At 36.9% G+C, this 21,839-nt stretch overlaps 1 protein-coding gene across 2 annotated transcripts; it reads left to right on the top strand.

The window, feature by feature from the left end:
• The first annotated feature begins 2,074 nt into the window (after window positions 1-2,074).
• eva1ab (eva-1 homolog A, regulator of programmed cell death b) lies at window positions 2,075-21,573 on the top strand. 2 transcript variants are annotated; one of them, XM_026285782.1, is made up of 5 exons: window positions 2,075-2,184; window positions 13,173-13,216; window positions 16,351-16,508; window positions 16,949-17,079; window positions 19,726-21,573. In XM_026285782.1, exons 4-5 carry the CDS (start codon window positions 16,989-16,991, stop codon window positions 20,094-20,096), a joined length of 462 nt encoding a protein of 153 aa, XP_026141567.1. In that variant the 5' UTR covers window positions 2,075-2,184; window positions 13,173-13,216; window positions 16,351-16,508; window positions 16,949-16,988; the 3' UTR covers window positions 20,097-21,573. The 2 variants fall into 2 exon arrangements, with proteins under 2 accessions (XP_026141567.1, XP_026141566.1); XM_026285781.1 differs by lacking the exon at window positions 16,351-16,508.
• The last annotated feature ends 266 nt before the right edge of the window (window positions 21,574-21,839 follow it).

A 21,839-nucleotide genomic window follows, 5' to 3' on the forward strand; every position in this document is an offset into this window, starting at 1 on the left:
TGCTCTCTGTCTCTCTGCTTTTATTCACTCACGTGATGCTGTTGGTGAACTATTAACATGCCCATTAAATACTTAATTACCTTCCCTTTGGAAAAGAGGTTTCTCAATCATGACGGCCCCATTAAGTTTAACTGGATAGTTAATAGTGGCAGTCTGTTTCAACCTGTTGAGAAATGAAAATAAAAACCAGCCAAGACAACAATGTATACAGAGCTCATTGTTTTCCATTGTTTGTTTATAACTGCTTATCTCTACTCGAATAGCTTTATTACCAGCTATTTACTAGTCAGGTTAACAATAGACATTTAACTTGAGATGACAACCCTCGGCTACTCTTTGATCATGCACTCTCATGCAATATTGCAACTACACTTTGTTGGGTAAATCTGACACATTTTCAGTCATTTTCCTTATCTCAACATTGATTCAGATCACATTTCAGAGTTTGTTCATTGGTGATTTTGTTTGTTTTTGACCATAGTTCTTTCCTGTCACATTTATAATTGCATTAACTGACTTTGATCATTTCATGGATGGTGGTGGTGGAGCTGTTAGAAGATCAGGTTGAGCGATCAAAAGCTCAGACAGCTATGGTTCCTATCAGATTAGAGGAAGATGGTCACATTGGAGGGGGAGACAGGTCAAAGACTATCTAAAGCTTTTATGGTCTATAAAAGCAACAAACTCAGCTTAGTGAGTGTGCTCAAAGGTCATGGGAATGCTCATTGTTTATACGGACAAACATGGGTTTAAAAACATTAAACTTAAAATTATTATTATTATTATTTTAAATACAGTCAGGAAAAAATACATTTGGAAATGTAAGTCACATTTTTTTAATGTATGAATTTCATTGGATTTAATAACATTTCAAGTGGTATCTTTAAACAAATGATGCTAGGCTTTTCCTTAAAACTACACTTTTTCGTGATTTTTATAGATTTTTTTGGTCCTATAGTCACATTTAGTGAATATGAAAATGAAAAATTCAAAAGTTTAGGGTCAGAGAAATGTTTTAAAAACTGCTATACATATATATAAAAAATTATGATTCTTTTATTAAGAGAAAGTTCAAAAGAACATAATGTATTTGAAGTAGACAAAAACGTAAACATGTCATTACTGTTGTTAATTCAACATTGCTAAAAAAGTGTCTTAATTCTTATTTTTCTTTTTTTTTTTACTGTAAAATGGTATTCTGTTTCCTTCAAGTTCAAACAGATGCCCTACAAGCAACCACAGATTTGTCCCATTAACTATGAACACTAACGCACTAAAGTTTCATAACTAGAAAGTGTCAGAATACTTATCATTTTCAAAAGCATATCTATTGTTTTTTTTTTAATTAAAACTTAGCAAACACAAAAGGGCACTTGTGCTTTTCTTCTTTCAATAAAAGCCACTTGATATCATATTTTGATACACTGCAAAGAAATTCATACATTATTAATTGTGGCTTATGTGTACTCATATATTCTGTGGCCACTCTGTGTTGTTCATGGCTGTTTGATGGTCATGCATTTTTAATGAGCATGAATTTTCTATGAATTTCACTCCTGTACACATGCAACGCATACACGTGTACAAAAATGCTTTTTTTCCAGAGAGCCTCAGGCAGAATTCCCAGCAAAAAGTTAAAAGGCAAATTCCAAGTCCAGGCTTGAATGAAATTCCCATGTCATGTCGTGTTCTCTACTAGTCGTCCAACCATCCCCCTCCTTCTTTTCCAGACTCCCTCCCTCTCTCTATCTCTCTCAGTCTCGCAGACCTCCTCTTCCCTTTCTTTCATACTCACTGCTCTCTAGAGTTCCATTCTGACTCGTCTGTGTCCGTCAATGTGGATGAATATTTCTGCCTCTGCTTTTTCTGTCACATTCCAGCTTTAGGGCACAGCGTCCTCCTATCATGGGTTATAAAGAGAAGCACAGCTCCAGTATGCATCTGCACACAGCGTTATGAACACCTTTTACCTCCAGTGACTTTTTTGAACTGTTTTGAATAGGAAAAAAGACTCTCTAGGAGAATTTACCTGTCCTTTTCTTCCTTCCTTCTTTGAGTTTTTTTTCTACTTGAATGCAATCTAACTTACACAGAAGCTCACTTATAAACAGTGGGAATAACAGTGTTTTACGGCTTCAGCTCAGATGCGTGTGCATGGACAAGAGAAAGGACAGAATACATCGGGTGAGTTTGAGTGCAACTGAATGATGATTATTGTTGTCATTATGATTGTGCATTAACAGTTACTCATTAAACTAAATGAAATGTGTTACACATATTAAATAATATATAATTATACATTTTATGTACAATATATAATCTTAATACAATTATATTATATTATATTATATTATATTATATTATATTATTTATATTATTATATTATATTATATTAAAGGCTGCTTTATAGGTCATTTACTGCCCAGTTGCTTTAAAGTTTTTAATAACCAAGTTTTCCCAAGTGGAATATCAAATGTGTATTGACTAAAACTGTAATATTAAAAATAGAAATATAAAAAAGGTGAGGTTCTCTTCAACACATGTGATGCATTTGATCGCATTTTTTTACTGTCTCTGACCATACATACAGATATAATGTAAATCTAGTAATCTACCGTATTAATATTTTCCATAATGTGGCTGAGAGCTCACTAGAAGATGATTTATGGAAGATGTAATTGCACAACACACCCAGTCCCAACTGAAGATGGGGGGGGGGGGGGGGTGGTTAAAATAGTCATTTAATTTGCAAAGTGCCAGATTATCTATATTCACAGGTGTACATTAGACTGAAAGGTGGGGGGTTAGTAAATGAGCGCCATGTGGAAGTTGAAAGAGAACACCTTTGCTCTCTGCGTTAAAATAAAAGCTGTTGAATGACTCTCAGGGGTTATGGGCTCTGTTTGAACAACAGCACGCTCGCAGGATTTCCTTTAACACTTCACATTAGATTGATGTCTTCTCTGCTCGGGAGGGCCGAACAGGGTCAACATTGTCCCTCGAGCACAACCAAACACCCACTGAGACTGAAAAAAAAAACCTAAATGTTGATCATGGCTGTTTGTAGACACTTTGTTGAATTACCTAAACAATTAAATCAAGATTAGGGGATTTTTTTGTGGATTTTTGTTTAACACTGCACAATAAGGTTCAGCTCAGTACCAGTAGTTAACACATAATGTATCATGCTTAATAATAACAGCATCATTATTAATCTAGGCTAATGTACAAACATAATATTGTTGATTGGTTAATTCATGAGAGTAAATTGTCCCTATTATGGGTAATGAACGTTCATAGTTTTGTTGAGGTCAAAAAACACCTTAATTGTCTTAATAATATGCATTCATTTTACCTTACTTCTCATCGACTCCCAGATGATTCACTCAACGATTAATTTTCCAAACCCCACCTTTTGGGATGCTAATCTGCAGTGATTGGTCCAGTTGGTCTCCTTTTATTCCATCATGTCTCTAATGCCCGATAAAGCAGTGTTTGTGAGCACAGTGCTGCTTTGGTACAGCATTATTGTGGAAAACAGCTATTTTTTCTGCTCCAAAAGTTTCACCTAGTGGCAAAGAATGAATTAGCATTTTCATTCAGACCAACGCAAAAGGACCAACGAGTGGGCGGGCATATGCTAATATTTAATGTTGACGTCAACATGAAACGGCTTGGGATTCGTTTTAAAAACGACGAGCTTCAATGATTCACACTTGACTCTTTCTTTTGAGAGACTATAACTTTATACACGGGTGCACTCTCAGACTTTAACAGGATGTTTTCATTCAATTAGAGCAGTTTTGCACACTGCATGACAGGTAATTTTCAAAAATCAATAATAGGGGCACTTTAAAATGTATTAGTATATGGTAAAAATAAAACAAACTAAATTATACTGCTGTAGTTAAAAGTCATTTAATTTTCAGCTACTTCTAATTGGAAAATGTTGATAGTTATAATTAGTATTTAGACAGAAATTGTGTCTTAACATGTAAACACACCCAGTTACCTCAATCAGGATGTTTAGCATAACATTCTTATCTAACAGAAGATTCCCTGTACTGGTCACCAGAGTCAATGGAGAGGAAGTCATTCCTCCTATTTTATACCTCTTTCCTCAAATACACAAAGACCTCAATGTCTAAACCATAATTGAACTATTAGCTAATAGCTACCTAGCCAATTGTTATAATGTGATGTCCTTGTGGCCACAGACCTCATGACTAGAAACAATACTTCCACTCACCTTTCGAGTCTGCCTGCTGTCGCCTGCTCTGGTTCTGGAGGGTCTCTAATGGAAGGACCAGATGTTGGCAGGACTTCCTGCCACACTAGTGGTCTCAGACAGCTGCTTTGTGTCAGCTCCTGTCCCGCTCCCTAGAGCAGTAACCGTGGGGCAAGTGGCCCTGAACACACACTGGGCAGCATTGTTCAGTGAAACATGGACACACAGGATTCAAACAGGTCTGAGTTGAAGTAGATGTAGTGACCAGTGACTTCAAACTGAATGGTCATGTTGTTCCAGACTTGTATGACTTTCATTCTCCTGTGGAAACGCAAATGGAGATATTAAGTAGAATGTTCTTGCTGCTCTTTTATTTTCATTGAAATACATACAGTAAATATAGGGCCCGACGGCCCATTCAGATCCATAAAAGATCAAAAGAACTATAAACATACTTGAAAAGTATTTTGTCACATTGAATAACAATTTATTATCAGCATGTTTTAGATATTTCTTGTAGTCTGTTGTTGTTTATTATACTCCATGTTTCAAGTGTTTTTTTTTTTTAGTTTAGTTTTTTAGTGTAGTTTGGCTGGTTAAAGTCACTATGCACTGTTATAATGTAATTCAACAAGTGGAAAAAAGCCTTCTGTCAGTATGAATCACGCTCAATATTACACAAGACTCTGGCAGAGAGCATGTGGTATTTTGTGAGCCCCTATGCCATTAAGCACAAGGATTTGCCCATGTTTTGTATGAGATATGTTTTTATGCTGCATTATGGCTGGCCTATCACATGAATTCATGATTCAGCATACAGCAGCTCTGCCATGGGCTGCAGTTAAGCAATTAAAAGAAAACAAGAACAAGTGGCTATGGTTAAAACAAAAAACGCAAGGAGCAAACTCAAAACAATAGGCCTTTTTGTTGTCTATTTGAAGGGTTACGTCATTTTAAAACAAGCCTGCCTCAAAACTGCAAGCTCTGCTTACCATTTTCAAATGTTTAAAAAGTCTTAAGGTAAGGCACTGCCTTACATTTTTTTTTTGTAAACATGGACTAAATATGCGTTAGACTAACTAAATTTCTTAAAAAGCATCTCTAGATTTGAAAAAATGTACTGGTCGAAGGTGCAACATGTCTACTACACCACAAATCAGTTACACGATATGCATCCAAGCGAATGTTGTTGAAATCATCACACATGCAGCGAGCACCTCAGAAACACAATAATACAACTCATTGACAACTTGATGCATTGCGAAGAGGCACATCTAGACATTTTCGTTGATCATCATGGATTGTATTTGCTTTTGACAGGACACGCAGCTTGCATCTGGTGTGAAGTCAGCACGCTACATTACAATTCTGAAGGCATTTTATAGCTTCAGACCCCATTAATTATAGTAGTGAAAATAGTTCAAAACTACACTTAATTATGTGGTCTGTGAAAGAAGTTCATATGGGTTTGGAAGATGTGATGTAAATAATAAAATAATTACAGTTTTATAGACACTAACTCTTTATATGTCTTTCATGAGCTTGTGCGGTGAGCAAGATCAGCATAATAAGAACCAAAATACTTTTAACAGTCCTATGACAGCCAGGAAGTCTAATCTGCATTAGAAACTGATCATAGTTTCTGTTCAAGCTTGATCTGGCATAAATATGGTAATACTTCTGCATCTGTCCACACAGACAGTTTCTTTCCTAGTGAAACAGATTGGTTAATGTCTGATGTTAAAAGAGATGTTTAATTCAGAGCCAGGTGTACGTTGCCTCTAGCAGATCAACAGCGCAGGCAACAGTCCAACTGTTCGCTACTAAACATTGCTACTACACAATGGCTTTCTTTTCTTTCAGAACTGAGATTATTTTACACGCAGTGTAGCAATTGACAGTAGACAGCAGTTGTTTTAATTTGTTCGGGTTCTCTTGAAGGTTAACCAATATTTTTTGGGGAGGCAACTAACACAAATGCAGAGTATATGATTCTTCTAAGATGTAAATAAAATTGCAAAGGAAATAAATGATCAAGTTTCCTTCGTCAAGTAGGCCTCTCAGGTACCTGATCAAAGACGATACTGTGTACCATGTGTGCTATGATGGGAAGAGGACTGGCTAAATGTTTGTTTGTTTATCCTGTGGGGTCTGGTCTGAATGTGTGTGCATGCGCTTCAGTGTTCGTGTGATCTGCCAGTAAGAGCATAATCTGGCCTCTGGCTTACTTACGTGATAAAGCTAGGTCTATGTTCTCAGAGACAGGACTTTTGTGAAGGACAGTGGAATGGTATGAAATTTAACAAGGTATACTATTATTACTTCAGTACAGAGCCCTGCACTGTAAAGAAGAATAGTGCATAGTAGAGACTTGATATCAGTCATACCTAATTTAATTTAATTATATTTAAAGCAATAGTTCACCTAAAAAAAAAAAATGGCTAAACATTTACTAACCCTCAGGCCATCCAATATGTGGATGAGTTTGTTTCTTCAGATTTGTAATTTACATGGAGGACAATATAGCTCAATAGCCTCTGGTTATGTTTCTGCTTGAACTACTGCTGTACTTATTTTGGGCCCATATGGAGGTTGTGCATTTCTAGAATAATTACCCATAACCCCCCAAACTTACAGAAACGTTCACTTGAAGATAGGATTCAACTGGGAATGCTGTGCCAGTCACTTAGAGCCAAGATACACAGAGCACACACTGACATCCCTTGGGGCCAGTTTGAACATAGTTCTCCACTAAAGTGCTCAGAAAATGATGTGATTCTACAAGAAGAAAAAAAAATCTCTTTAGTCAAAAGCTTCATTCTGTTTCCAGGAAGCCAGTCTTAAATGAACTCATCATGTTTTCTTGCTGTAACAGAAAAAATCAGCAGCATATTAAACACGGTTCTCCTAAGCACCCACATTTCTTTCATAGTGGTTACGGGTCAAAGAAACCGATGCTAAATCAGTACAAAAGAGCAACATCCTTCAACATCCCTCTTGTTATCCATCTAACTAAATCTCTCATCATGAGAACAAACAGTTAAATGTGGCATTATAAAAACAGTTCTGAAAAGAAAATGTCTATAGTGACATAAAATAATATAGTGTTCTGTCGGTCTCTCTTCTTTTCTAGGCAGCTGAGGTATGGAAAAGCTTTAGTTTCCCATCTGTGTGGGGTTAAGTACATTCAGGTCCTCCAGCTCCACTGTTCTGCTTCACTGAGCTAACAGAGAGAGCTGAGACTGGCCCTGCATTCTGAAACCTTATATTAGAGAAGAAAAAAAGCAAGGGAGGAAAAAAAAGAAAAGAAAAAAACAGGGCAGAGAGGAAGTGTAGCATTAAGGCTGGCAAATGAATCTGCCCAAAGTCATGTTTTGTGATTATAATGAGGGTGAAGCAGTGTGGTGCAGGCAAATGAAAGTGAAATAAATCATGGCCGTATTTAGGAACTCAGGTCCTAACATGAAATGCTCAGCAACACGGATGTAATTCTGTTTTTAAGTTCTGGTATTTTTCAAGTTTTTCAAGACCATAACTCTAAAAGACCATATAAAATGAAAATTGGACTTTTGTTATGTGAGTATTTTTGCTTTGGATATGCAAGTGTACCTCTGAGAGTACAAAAATGCTTCTATACATATAATGTACAGTCTTTCAGTAAAACAAACCAAAATACTAATACTTATAGTAAGTGTTTTAGAATGACAATGTCTGTCCAAAAAATAAAAATAAAAATAACAATAATTATACTATGAAAAAGTTAAACGTAAATTTTTTTAGTAACTAAATTAGTAAATAATATGTATAAATTGAACAATATAGAAGATTGAATATGAAACACGATTTAATATGAAACATGAAATTGTTATTTCAATATTTATGTTCAACAGTATAAGTTCAATAACAGAGATTGAAAGTTAAATACATTAGATCAAAATCATAATAGAAAATAAATTCTATTTATCCTTTGTGTAGAAGATATACCATAGACTATAGAGCTTAGTTACTGAACAAAATGGTCAAATCTTTGCTTTCTGTTCTTTTTAAATGACAGAGTCTCTGTAAATGTGCACTTCAGTTTAGTCTATAAACCATGCAGGCTCATCGTGGATTAGGTGAAGTGAATTATTAGGCAGAGTCAAATGTGTGTGTGGGATTATGTGATCAGACATAGACATTTTGAGCATTCATATGTGCCGTCTCTCCTAATCTTCCTTTATGAGGTGTGAGGAGATTGACTGGTTTGTGGTTACAACCTCTGGATAGGATAAAAATTGAACGATACAAAAAACAGTCATTAGTGGTGGGAATTCAGTTTGCTTTTACGTCTGAGGAAATGCTTACGCTCACTCATTTTACTGTGAATATATTTGAGAGGTTTGATTATGTAGCAAAGACAAGACTAGTTGAGGGATTCCTTTGTTTTACACTCTCTGTCTTATACTCTGCATTGTCATACATCTTATATCTTTCTTTCTCTGAATATTGTAAGCAGAGCTCCATTTTGTGATTCCTTCTGATCAGAAACAGCTGTTGAAAAACTGTATGTTGACCTCTATTTTTAAACATTTGCTCTAAAAATAGAAATCTGAAACTCTCTTTTTTGTGAGGACTAGTTTAATCTCTCTCTCTCCTATGAAAACAATGATGAAGTCTCTGCAACTCCCTCTGCTCTTTCATTTCTCTGCTGGATCTCATAAGTTCATGGTAAACAGACCCCAGTGAGAGGACATATTTTCATAAGGCCACTTTATGAGGACAATAAGAGGCTGTCTCTGATATTTAGGGATTTTAAAAGGTCTTGCACTTGTATACACAGTTTGTTTCCTAATCCTCTGATGAAAAAGTTTATGTAATGTTTTTTTGTTGTTTTTTCTCAAGATGTGGTCTGTTCCTGTTTATTTTCACACTGAAAGAAAATAATTTTTTTTAGCAGTCAACATTTAGCATGTGGACTTTTAAAGGGGGGGTGAAATGCTCATTTTCACTCAATATCCTGTTAATCTTAAGTACCTATAGAGTAGTACTGCATCTTTCATAACTCCAAAAAGTCTTTAGTTTTATTATATTCATAAGAGAAAGATAGTCTGTACCGATTTTTCCCGGAAAAACACGACCGACTGGAGGCGTGACGTGTGGGCGGAGCTAAAGAATCACGAGCGCCAGTAGGCTTTTGCGTTGAGAGCGTTTGGAAGCTGTGACATTACCGTGAGGAAAAAACCATCATCCAAACAAATCATGGCTTACCGTCAGATTCAGCCGTTTATTTATGATCCAGAATCAGATCCCTGAAACTGAACGAGAGCAGCAGCAGCAACGACTCGCTCCAAGCGGGGCTCGAATCCGGGTCTCCGATGGGAGGCGGACACACTAACAAGGAGGCAGAGATATTTGAAGCAGTTTTACTCACCGCCTGCGGTTCCAACACACGATCGTGACCCTTTTTCGTTGGGATTGCATCATCCTTAAGAAATAAACGATACGCAAATCCGTCGTCAAACTGGGCCTTGTTTGTAAAACAAGCATCTTCGAAATGCAGGGAACAAACACAAACACTTGCACAACTCCATTGATGCTCTGTAAAAATAAACTCCATCCACTGGTCCCTTAATGCTGGTTTTTCTTTGGTAACTGTGCAGGGTTGTCTTGCCCTGGCAACCAAAAACACACTCCTTTTGTGACATTTGGCGACGCTCTCGCTCTGATCAATGAATGTCTGTTGTGCTCTCATCGCTCTGCTATACGGGAGCGCGCGCTCTTCCGGCAGACGTGCCCTTAGGAACCATATAAGGAAATTCCGCTCCATCTAACGTCACACAGAGCCATACTCGAAAAAAACTTTCCGAAACTTGTGACAAACCGGAAGGGGTATTTTTGGAACAGAAATACTCCTTCAAACGTACAACTTAATTTTTGAAACTTTGTCCATGTTTAGCATGGGAATCCAACTCTTTAACAGTGTAAAAAACTCAGTATGCATGAAATAGCATTTCACCCCCCCTTTAATCAATTCTTATAGTTAGGTTTAGTACAGTTTTTTAGTTTTTTTATTAATTAATTAATGTCAGTGGGATCTAAAGTTGTTACTCACTTTTACTGTATGGGGGAAAAAAAGGAGAAACATTCTTCAAATTATCTTTTTCCACAGAAGTATAAAAAAGTCATACAAGTTTGCATTGAAAGGGGGGTAAATGATATCAGAATTTTAATTTTTGGGGTGAACTATTCCTTTAAGAACTCAAAAAACACTTGCAAAATGCACCTGTTTCCCACACCTCCTGTCTGTTTGTACTTGAGGAATTGACACGGATGGCACAGGGAAATGCCTGGCCAGCTAAACGTGACCTGCTTGGTCAACAATGCTTTGCAGCAGGCTGGTTGGCATGCTTGTGGGAGGTCTGGCTGACACTGACCAATTTTGTCTTAAACATCATGTTATAGTTGAGAAACAGGTGCATGGATTCCTGTTAAAACTATAAGGGCCTGGAAAAGTAAAATAAGTTTGTTATTTGTGACTACGCGAGAGTTGAAACGAAAGAACAGCCGCACTGCTTAACTTGTTCAATGAGGAACAACATAATTTTAAAGTGACTCCTTCCTTTGACGTCTATTTGTGAAGTCAAATGAAAGAGTATTGGCTCATGCCAGCTTTGAAGCTCAGGTTTGGCTCGGTGTTTGATTAAAGCCAGACTCTGTTGGTCAAGGCCCTGAAATACTACAGGCTGCTGGCTTTAATAAAGTCCTGCCAAAAATGAGCTGCTGCTTTCCTCTCTTGATTGCGGTACATAACGGTGGTTCCATCTGGAAGACAATGGTGAAAACTCTCTCAAAGTATTTGTATGGACAAGAGAAACATAGTGGTGTAAATAATTCAAGAATTATGGGACCTGTGACTAAGCTTCCCAAAAACGATTTTATGATGAACGTATTTAGGCGTTCCAACAGATAATGAGGAGGCATGTGCTGGAAATGGATTCAGAGTTTTCTTTCAATGACTTACTAATGTTCACACTGCATTGTTTGAAGCTAAACCTGTCTGTCAAAGAATAATGCATAGTAGAGACTTAATATAAGTCATACCTAATTGAATTTAATAATATTTAAAGAAATGGTTCAACTAAAAATAAAAATGTGCTAAAAATGTACTCACCCAGTATGTATGAGTTTGTTTCTTCACCGTAAAACACATTTGGAGAAATTTAGCATTGTGAAGTGAAAAGATGGATGTTTGTAAGAAAGTAAATCCATCAAGATGTTTTAACTTTCCGATTCTGGTTAAATTGTGTGTCCTCATCCATAATTTTGATTTCTGCAGTGGAAAAGTTGTCTCGTCTGAATCAGGAAAAAAATATACACAAGCAAACACTGTTTTCTTGACCATTTACTCACCACCATGTCATCTAAGATGTTTGTGTATTTTTTTTTTTTTCAGTCAAAAAGAAAATTGAGGATTGTAAGGAAAGCATTCCGGGATTTTTCTCTATATAGTGGTCTTCAACGGGACCCAACGGGTTGAAGGTCCAAACTATAGTTTCAATGCAGCTTCAAAGGGCTCTATGTGATCCCAGACGACAAATAAGTGTCTTATCTAGTGAAACCATCTGCCAATTTAAAAAAAAAAAAGTTGATACTTTTTAACAACAAATGCTTGTCTTGCATTAGCTCTGCAATGTGAGAATTCACACATTACATAATCACATTGTAAAGGTCATGCGTTAATAGCTCATGGTCAAAAACTCCATTTAATTTTCTCCTCCAACTTCAAAATCATCTGACATTGTTGTTTTACCTTTTTAGTAAATGAGTTCGACTTTCTTTGCACGTTCGCTCTGTGTGTGATTACCCAATTCGTCAGGTTGAGCTAGTCTAAAATGAGCATTTGTGGTTCAAAAGTATGTATATTTTTTTACCTTTAAAAAAATGACTAATCATTTCGCTAGATAAGACCCTTATTCCTTGGCTGGAATTGTGTAGAGGCCTTTGCAGCTGCAATAAAACTTCAATTTGAACTTTCAACCCCTGGCTCCCATTGAATTCCACTATATGGAGAAAAATCCTGGAATGCTTTCCTTGAAATATCTTTTCGACTAAAGAAAAAAACACATAAACATTTTGAATGACATGGTGTGAGTAAATTTTCAGGAAATTATTGTTTCTGGAATTCAATGAGTTAAGCAGTTTAGATCTATTTTAATATGAAGACAGGATAGGACCCATGAGATTTCTGTGGGAAAGAAGGACTGGTCCTGGGAAAAGTCCAGTGCAGTTTCCAAAAACATGAAAAGATATAAACCACAAGAACAACGGTTTAGTCCTACTGTTTTCCAACCATAAAAAATAGGCTTAAGTACAAATAGGGCAACAGATGATTTTTAGATATGATTTTTAAACTGTATATGTGCATAATTAGATAGGAATGCTCACTGACTAGTTATCTCTCAATATACTGCTCTCACATCACATCACATCCTGATATGATTCATTCTTACAAGTTCATGTCCTAATTTAGTATGCAGAAATTTGTGTTTTACGCACTATGGCTTTCAAACAGTCAGATAATTGGACTGGCCCAGGCCGAACACCATTCAACTTAAATGTATTATTGTTTTTTTCTGTTTAGTTAGGGAGGGTTTTGGTCTTGACTAATCACTGTGGTTGAATGGAGGAGTGTGTGTACCGGAAAAGGACTCATAGTGATACTGTAAGATGTACGATCTCTGACACACACAAACACAGGAACACAGACTGGGAAAGCCATTTTTCCATTGAAGGTCTTATCGTAAGGCTGAGGGGGCTGCTCTGTTATATAGATCATTATGACTCATACAGTAGCCCTTCATTTTCTTTCTTTTGTTTTGTCCATCAGTTCTGAACAGCCAAAGGGAGGATGCTGATGTTTTTTTCTCATTTTGTCTTACTTTATTTTGTTCTCTTTTCTCTACAGTGTGAGATTGCATAGATGGATCAACATGTATCAACACAATCCAGGTAAGATAGTATTAATAATAGTAATTCATTCATGTTGCTGTAATTTTTTGAGAGTGTATAAGTATTACAGACCATAGTACTTTGTAAAGGTTATGAGATTGCCTCGCACGGAGGCTTCACAGTGTTTTGAGTATTTACACATGAAAATATTGTTTAAACATCAAATTATGGTGCAGAGCCTGGGAGAGATTCCTAATTATAAGATAGTAATGAGGGTGAATGTAGAGCGTCGTAATGTAAGATTGCACAGAATTACAAACCCAACAGTTAAAAGAGCTTAGGAAAGTTTGGTAATAGATACTTTCTACATATACAGTATGATACAAAGTAAGGCTTTAAATTCTTACATTTAGACAATTAAACTACATTTTATACAATCTATTTAATTTTTCTATTGATTTTAAGGCCATTTTTGCAACATTACAGTAATATTATATCTAAAACAAACAAAACAAAATAAGTAGAACTTTAAAATGTAATAATAAAGACAAAAATTATATATATATATATATATATATATATATATATATATATATATATATATATATTCCGATTCCAAAAAAGTTGGGACACTGTACAAATTGTGAATAAAAAGAGAATGCAATGATGTGCAAGTTTCAAAGTTCAATAATTTATTCAGAATACAACACAGATGACATCAAATGTTTAAACTGAGAACATGTAGAATTTTAAGGGAAAAATAAATTGATTTTAAATTTCATGGCATCAACACATCTCAAAAAAGTCTCAAGGCCATGTTTACCACTGTGTTGTATCCTCTCTTCTTTTTATTACAGTCTGCAAACGTCTGGGGACTGAGGAGACAAGTTGCTCAAGTTTAGGAATAGGAATGTTGTCCCATTCTTGTCTAATACAGGCTTCTAGTTGCTCAACTGTCTTAGGTCTTCTTTGTCGCATCTTCTTCTTTATGATGCGCCAAATGTTTTCTATGGGTGAAAGATCTGGACTGCAGGCTGGCCATTTCAGTACCCAGATCCTTCTTCTACGCAGCCACGATGTTGTAATTGATGTAGTATGTGCTCTGGCATTGTCATGATGTAAAATGCAAGGTCTTCCCTGAAAGAGACGACGTCTGGATGGGAGCATATGTTGTTATAGAACTTGGATATACCTTTCAGCATTGATGGTGCCTTTCCAGATGTGTAAGTTCCCATGCCACACACACTCATGCAACCCCATACAATCAGAGATGCAGGCTTCTGAACTGAGCGCTCATAACAACTTGGGTTGTCCTTGTCCTCTTTATTCCGGATGACATCGCTTCCCAGTTTTCCAAAAAGAACTTCAAATTTTGATTCGTCTGACCTTAACAGTTTTCCACTTTGCCACAGTCCATTTTAAATGAGCCTTGGCCCAGAGAAAACGCCTGCGCTTCTGGATCATGTTTAGATATGGCTTTTTTGACCTATAGAGATTTAGCCAGCAACAGCGAATGGCACGGTGGTTTGTGTAAACCGACAATGTTTTCTGGAAGTATTCCTGAGCCCATGTTGTGATTTCCATCACAGTAGCATTCCTGTATGTGATGCAGAGCTGTCTAAGGGCCCGAAGATCACGGTCATCCAGTATGGTTTTCCGGCCTTGACCCTTAAGCACAGAGATTGTTCCAGATTCTCTGAATCTTTGGATGATATTATGCACTGCAGATGATGATAACCTCAAACTCTTTGCAATTTTTCTCTGAGAAATTCCTTTCTGATATTGCTCTACTATTTTCGCCACAGTATAGGGGGAATTGGCGATCCTCTGCCCATCTTGACTTCTGAGAGACACTGCCACTCTAAGAGGCTCTTTTTATACCCAATCATGTTTGCCATGTTGACCTCATAAGTTGCAAATTGGTCCTCCAGCTGTTCCTTATATGTACATTTATCTTTTCTGGCCACTTACTGCTAACTGTCCCAACGTTTTTGGAATGTGTAGCTCTCATGGAATCCAAAATGAGCCAATATTTGACATGACATTTCAAAAATGTCTCACTTGAAACATTTGATATGTTATCTATATTCTATTGTAAATAAAATCTAAGTTTATAAGATTTGTAAATTATTCCATTCCTTTTTTATTCACAATTTGTACAGTGTCCCAACTTTTTTGGAATCGGGTTTGTGACCCCTTTCAAAAGTAGCTTTTTAATACTGTGTGTGGCTACCTGAATGATCCACGACAGTTTTTTGTTTTTGTGATGGTTGTTCATGAGTCCCTTGTTTGTTCTGAACAGTTTAAGCCCCGTTTACATTAGTGCGTATTCGTTTTAAAACGCACAACCTTTGCTACAGTTAAGCCTATCGTTTACATTACTCAGGTGTTTTCGACCCTCGAAAACTGAGACTTTTAAAAATGCTGCACACCCCGTTTTAGTTTGAAAACTCTGGGGTTGCATTTCAGTGTAAACGGACCAAAACGGAGATTTTTGAAAGCGATGGTGTGACTGAGCACTGTTCTTCAGAAAAATCCTACAAGTCCTACAGATTCTTCAGTTTTCCAACACCTTTTTCATATTTGTACCCTTTCCAGCAGTGACTGTATGATTTTGAGATCCATCCACACTGAGGACAATTGAGGGACTCAAACACAACAGTTCAAATATTCCCTGATGTTCCTGAAGGAAATATGATGCATTAAGAGCCAGGGGGTAAACATTTTTGAACAGGATGATTTTCTTATTTTGTAGATTTAGTACTATCCTTCAGAATTCAAAAAGTTTTCTTCCCCCTGGGTTATAATATAGAATAGTTATCAGTTCAGCATATTATGTCACAATGATGACATTGTTTTATGAATGTTGCCTTATGGTTTGATACAGATACGGTAAAGAAGGTCAAACATCTCAGGTTGAAGAGGGCAAGAATCACAATTTTAAGGAAAAAATATATTTTATGTTTTTTAAATGACCAATTTTTACCTATATTTGTTGTAAGTGCCACCAGTCTGATTCCTCATTTACACTAAAACAGGAGCCTGTCTTCGTCTAAGTGAGACTACATTCCATTACACCCACGTGAATGACTGGCCCTGAGTGCTGTCTACCTCCAGCCCAGACTACTGCTGAAAATCTCAAGCTTTCTGTCCAACCATCCAGCCACACTGATTCTCTGTTGTTTGTGTTCCAGACTCCTTTGTTTTATAAAAAAAAATATTCATCTTCTTGGGATGAAAGTCACAAACAAGCCAATATGTCCTGGCAATTTGGCAATAATTTACTGGTAAACTTTCCCTGATGCCTAGAAGTGGTTTTACGAGGGGGAGACAGAATGGGAGAATGTAAGGGGTAGGATGGCATTCTATAATTAATTCTTTACGAAAGGTTATAATTTCTATTATGATCGTCTCAACTGCAATCGTCAATCATCTTGTCAGTGAATAATAACGTATATGTTGGATCAGAATGTTTTTTTGTCTGATCTAGTGTGACAGTTTGATGAGGAGAAATTAAACTTTAGGTTGTTACAATGTCTGTGGTTGCACTTTAAGCTATAGCATTATTCTGCTGTTTGGAATTTTCCAGCCTGTCTGTAAAAATAGTTTTCTCTGACACGAGGTTATGGTACAGCCTAAATGTAGGGAGAAATCCCAATATAATTACACTCTTTAAAACATCATCATTATATGCTACAGTTCAGCGCTTCTCTTTATAGGGATTTAAAAAAAATGAAGGTGGGTACAGACCGGTTTTAACTTGCGGTCTCTCCCTCTTTCACTTTCTTTCAGTACCACACAATAAGTGACCCAGAGAGCATCTGTGGAAGAAATGGTTACAACTTTCCTCAATGAAAGGCAAGCCACTACTGAGGAGATGGCTTTAGTAAGCAATGCACTGGCTGCTTACTCCTTCATAGCAGGTAAAACAGGTTTGGTTTACTTCTATACGCTAACAGCCCCAAAACTATACTCTGTACTAAAGTGGGGCGATTAACTGATTTTTATTTTCAACAAAAGATAATCCTTTGAAAAATCATAATATAACAGCACCACATTCCTTTTAGTGATGATGATTCTGCGGTTTTTCTTTTACATTGGCACTCCTTGCTTTACATGGCAAATTAAAAAAATATTTTATGTAATATTTTAGATGTTTTTTATATATATAATCTAGACCTTTTATATATATATATATATATATATATATTTTTTTTTTTTTTTTTTATTGCTCAGTGGTGTTTCCTGAAAACTACTAATAATTGATTATATATACACAAATATGTATTAAAAAAAAGTTTGATCAAGGACTAAGGAACAAACTTTTGATGCACTGTATTTTCATGTATTATTTTTTATTTAATATATGTATGTGTGTATAACCTCACTTTCTACTTTATTTTTTTTTTAAAAGTTTTTTACTCTTAATATATAATATTTAAAGTACAAGAAAATCCACTGTGAAGAAGAGGGTAAATAAATGTTCGAAACACATCTCTTTGTTAAGGACAACACATTTTGTGTTACTTTTAACTCATCCACTCCTTTTCTGTTCCACTTTATATTGTGTCCCTAATACCTGTGTACTTACGAAGTAACTACATGTGTACGTTGTAAGTAACCACAGTATAAATATATATTTAGTACATAGTTTCTAGAGCTGTAAAATTTCTGTAACTACACACATGTAACAACCCTCTGAATGGTTTGTGTAAGTACAAATGTGTAACAGGACATATATATCTACATCTTGTAACAACAATATGTATAAGTGTAATTGGAACCATTTGATCCAGGGGGAGGAGATGGGTAAGTTTAGGGATATGTAAAGTGGGAGGAGTTGGATCTCTTGTTGGTGCACCACTGTAATACAAGTGTACTTACATTGTAACTCGTCAGGAACTGTCCACTTAATGTAAAGTGTAAAATTCTGGACACCAACCACAATTTATATGCAATGCCTAACTGGCTGCTGCTGTGTAACATCAGAGCAATTACATGATAAATCAAATATAAAGTGTACCAAAAAGTGTTGTTTCCAATGTCCTGTTACACATTTGTACTTACACATACCATTAAGTGGGTTGTTACAAATAAGTAGTTGCACAAACATTACAGCTGTAGATACTATGTACCAATGTGTACTTACACTGTGGTTACATATTACATACACATCTAGTTACTATGTAAGTACATAGGTATTAGGGACAATATAAAGTGGGACCATGGGTTAATTAACAGATTCTTTTTTTTAAAATGGCTCCGTAACAAGTTTGTAGATTGGAAAGAAGGAGGCTGGAACCGGTGAACATTTAAACATAACTTTAATAATAAAATAAACGCAAAACTTAAAATAGTGCAACAGTCCCTCACAGACGACTGCTGCGCACAGACAGAACCAAAACAACATAAAATCCAGGCCTGGTCCTCTCTCCTCCTTCACTGTCATTACTCCTCCTTTTATCCTTCTGGAGCTCCTTAGTGGGACTCGAGACCGAGTGGCGCAGGTGTCACTCATTATCATTCACTCAGCACCAGGGGGTATGGACAGAAGAGGTGAGAGAAAAGGAGATGGAAGGATGAGGAGAGACGAGAGAGGAAGAGAGGGGAAAAAAATATTGTTCTGGTTCCCATACACACTGCCGCTCAGCCCTACACAGCCGGGTAAAATCTTCAACGATGCCTGGTGGTGCTGGATAGCCCTCGGTGGACAGTGACGGCTCCTCTGGGTTTGGGGCAGCTGACAGCAGTCCTTCGTTCCCTGCTCCTCCCCATCAAGGAAGTGAACGGCCTCAGGTGAACGGTTGTGACTCCTCCGCTCCCTCACAGATGGCAGCCATCCCTCAACAACCTAGGCGGCCAGGAGCGAGTTCGTCCTTCCCTTCGGCAACTCACTCCTGCCCACCTCCTCAAGTGTCCATGGCAGCAGCCTGCTCCGTCATACTCTGTGCAGATTCACCACTGCGGCGAGGGATCTCTGACAGTGTGTCCCTCCTTCTTCCCGGGTTTTGGCATCAATGTAACAAAGTATGGAAATCGGGAAGAAGGGGGCTGGAACCAACAAACATTTAAACATAATTTAATAACCAAGTGAACAACACAAAACTGAAAATAGTGCGACAGTCATCACAAACGCCACGCAGAATCCCTTTTCTGTGGGACTCGAGACTTGAGTGATGCAGGCGTTGCTCATTATCATTTAGTCCACCGGCCTCGCTCCGCTCCCATGGCTCTCGGGCCAGCCCCATTTATCACAGGCTCACTTGAAATAAAAAATAAAAAAAAGAATATGAATTTCATCCTTTAAATGTTTCAATCATTTAAATCTCCTTTAATATCAGAATAGATATGCCACATGAATGCCTCCATATATAGGCTATGTAGGCTACACACACAGCTAGTCTATAAATTCTTCATTTAGAAATCAAAAAGATTACACAAGAAGAGGTGTGTGCAAGTTATTAGGCTATAAAAATATGATTACAAACCAGGCCAACTTTGTATTCTATAATACACCGTAACAGTGGTCCAATGAAAACTGTTACTAACCTTCTGAACTGTTTCTGCAGATCACCCGGAACGGGCGGCACTGTATTTTGTGTGTGGAGTGTGTTTGGGACTGGTTCTTACCCTCATCGCGTTAGTGGTGCAGATCTCCTGTCGAACCGACTGCAAAACGCAACAAGCGCCCAAGAAAACAGGCAAAACTGCGGAGAGCACCAGCGACACGAGCGACAGTGACTCGGACTGGGACAATAGCTCCGACCTGTCGGCACGCCGCCACCGGCGCTTTGAACGGACGCTCGGTAACGTGTTCACCTCCGCGGAGGAGCTGGAGCGCGCACAGCGATTAGAGGAACGTGAGCGGATTATCCGGGAGATCTGGATGAACGGACAGCCGGACATGCCAGCCACACGCAGCCTCAACCGCTACTATTAAAGTCTCTGAAAGCAAAGAGACGGAAGGTTTGAGGAAATATTATACAATAGCTATTAAAAACTGGGATACAGTAAGGGACTCAAATATGGGAGAAACCAACACTCTCTTCTGGTGGCACCGGCGAAGCATTTGAAGGTGCACTCAGTAAATTTTTTGTTAATGTTGCGCTGACAGTCGTTTTGTACTTATGCTGATGACACCTATACTGACACCTGGTGGTGTGGATGAAAAAGCAAAGTTTTTAGTTAGGGGTAAATATTCATGTACATTTAGACACTTTTTGCTATTGCAATGTTCTAATCAAAATGTCCTAATAAACTGATAACACAGTAGAAATGCTTTATTCGACATGATTAATTTATTACACAAGTGAGTAAGCATCTTTAACAAACCAACACTTGATGTTTAAAATAAATCAGTTCTTATTAAGTGACTGATTTGACTATTGACTTCATGATTTTAAATATGTTTAGAACTGCTATTCATTTATTTGTGTAGAACTTCAGTGAGAGGAAATAACTGAGTGCACCTTTAATGAAACTTGTTTTAAGGAAGAATTCACTAACATGTAAAACAGGTGGAGAAAAAATTATATGCTTGAGCTTTGAATATGCTTGACTTGAAATACTGTATTTTTGAATTAGAATGAATTTTGTCTGAAATTAGGTCTGGCCACATGGACATTAGACAAATCAGACACCTATTTTTATTGAGATGTTACTCTTTAGTTGGCTAATATCTTTTTTATTTAAGCAAAATGTATTTCTGTTACAAACACTTTTATTATACTAAAGCTTTCTTTTGGAGCTCAGGGTTTTCATGACCTCTGTAAAGGATTTCTCTTCATTTGTCATATATGGTTAACCAACAAAACAAAATGATGGTCTGTGCCTTCATTTAAGAAAATTTCACTGTAAAAATGAAAAGATACTAGAGGTAGAAAACCTTTAGATGCTTTTTCTAAAACTGGTTCTGTCAGTGTGGTGATCAGAGTATCCTTTCATTCTTACAGTGTATGCCTTCTTCAAGCTAGTAATAATTATGCACGAAAAGACAATCACCTCTATTTGTACTAGATTTTTCACAGCGTAGAATCAGTTTTCTACATGGTGCTATAGGTAAAATCCATCCGTACGTGAGCACAGTTCAGTCCAACTTTATGGTCCAGAAATGTTAGCTATATCAAATATGTTCCTATTCTTTTTCACCCTTTGGTGTTCAACACATGCAGCATGTTAATAATGTAACCAAGAGGCTCACGTGCTTCCACTGTCTCATTCCATTCTCATTCAGTTTAAGTGTTTCAACAATATTTTAATAACATATAAATATATGGATTATTAGAAAATGAATTTGCATTTGGTTGTCTTTTAACATGGCTGTTTAGAACATGTATTATGTAATGTGCCAAAAGTTTGTCTGTGGATAAAGTCACTACATCTTTCCATAAAATAAAAACAAAGATTTGTTGTTGTTGTTGTTGTGCTTGCTGTTTAAGCCACTACTCCTTTAATTCTCAATGTGTCTTTATGCAAACCCCAATTGAATGCAAAAGTGCCCTCTGCTGTCTGATGTCTGAACAGCTATAATGACAGAATCATAAACCTTTCAAATACTTTTATTCCCATCTGAGGATATGCAGACAAATAGATGGGGAGTATGACCAGAAAGAAAATGTATAAAGACATGTCTAAATTAGCATTTAATGGTACAAGAGACCATGTTTTATATTAGTACAAATAA

Source organism: Carassius auratus, chromosome 17, assembly GCF_003368295.1.
Source record: "Carassius auratus strain Wakin chromosome 17, ASM336829v1, whole genome shotgun sequence".
NCBI lineage: Eukaryota > Metazoa > Chordata > Actinopteri > Cypriniformes > Cyprinidae > Carassius > Carassius auratus.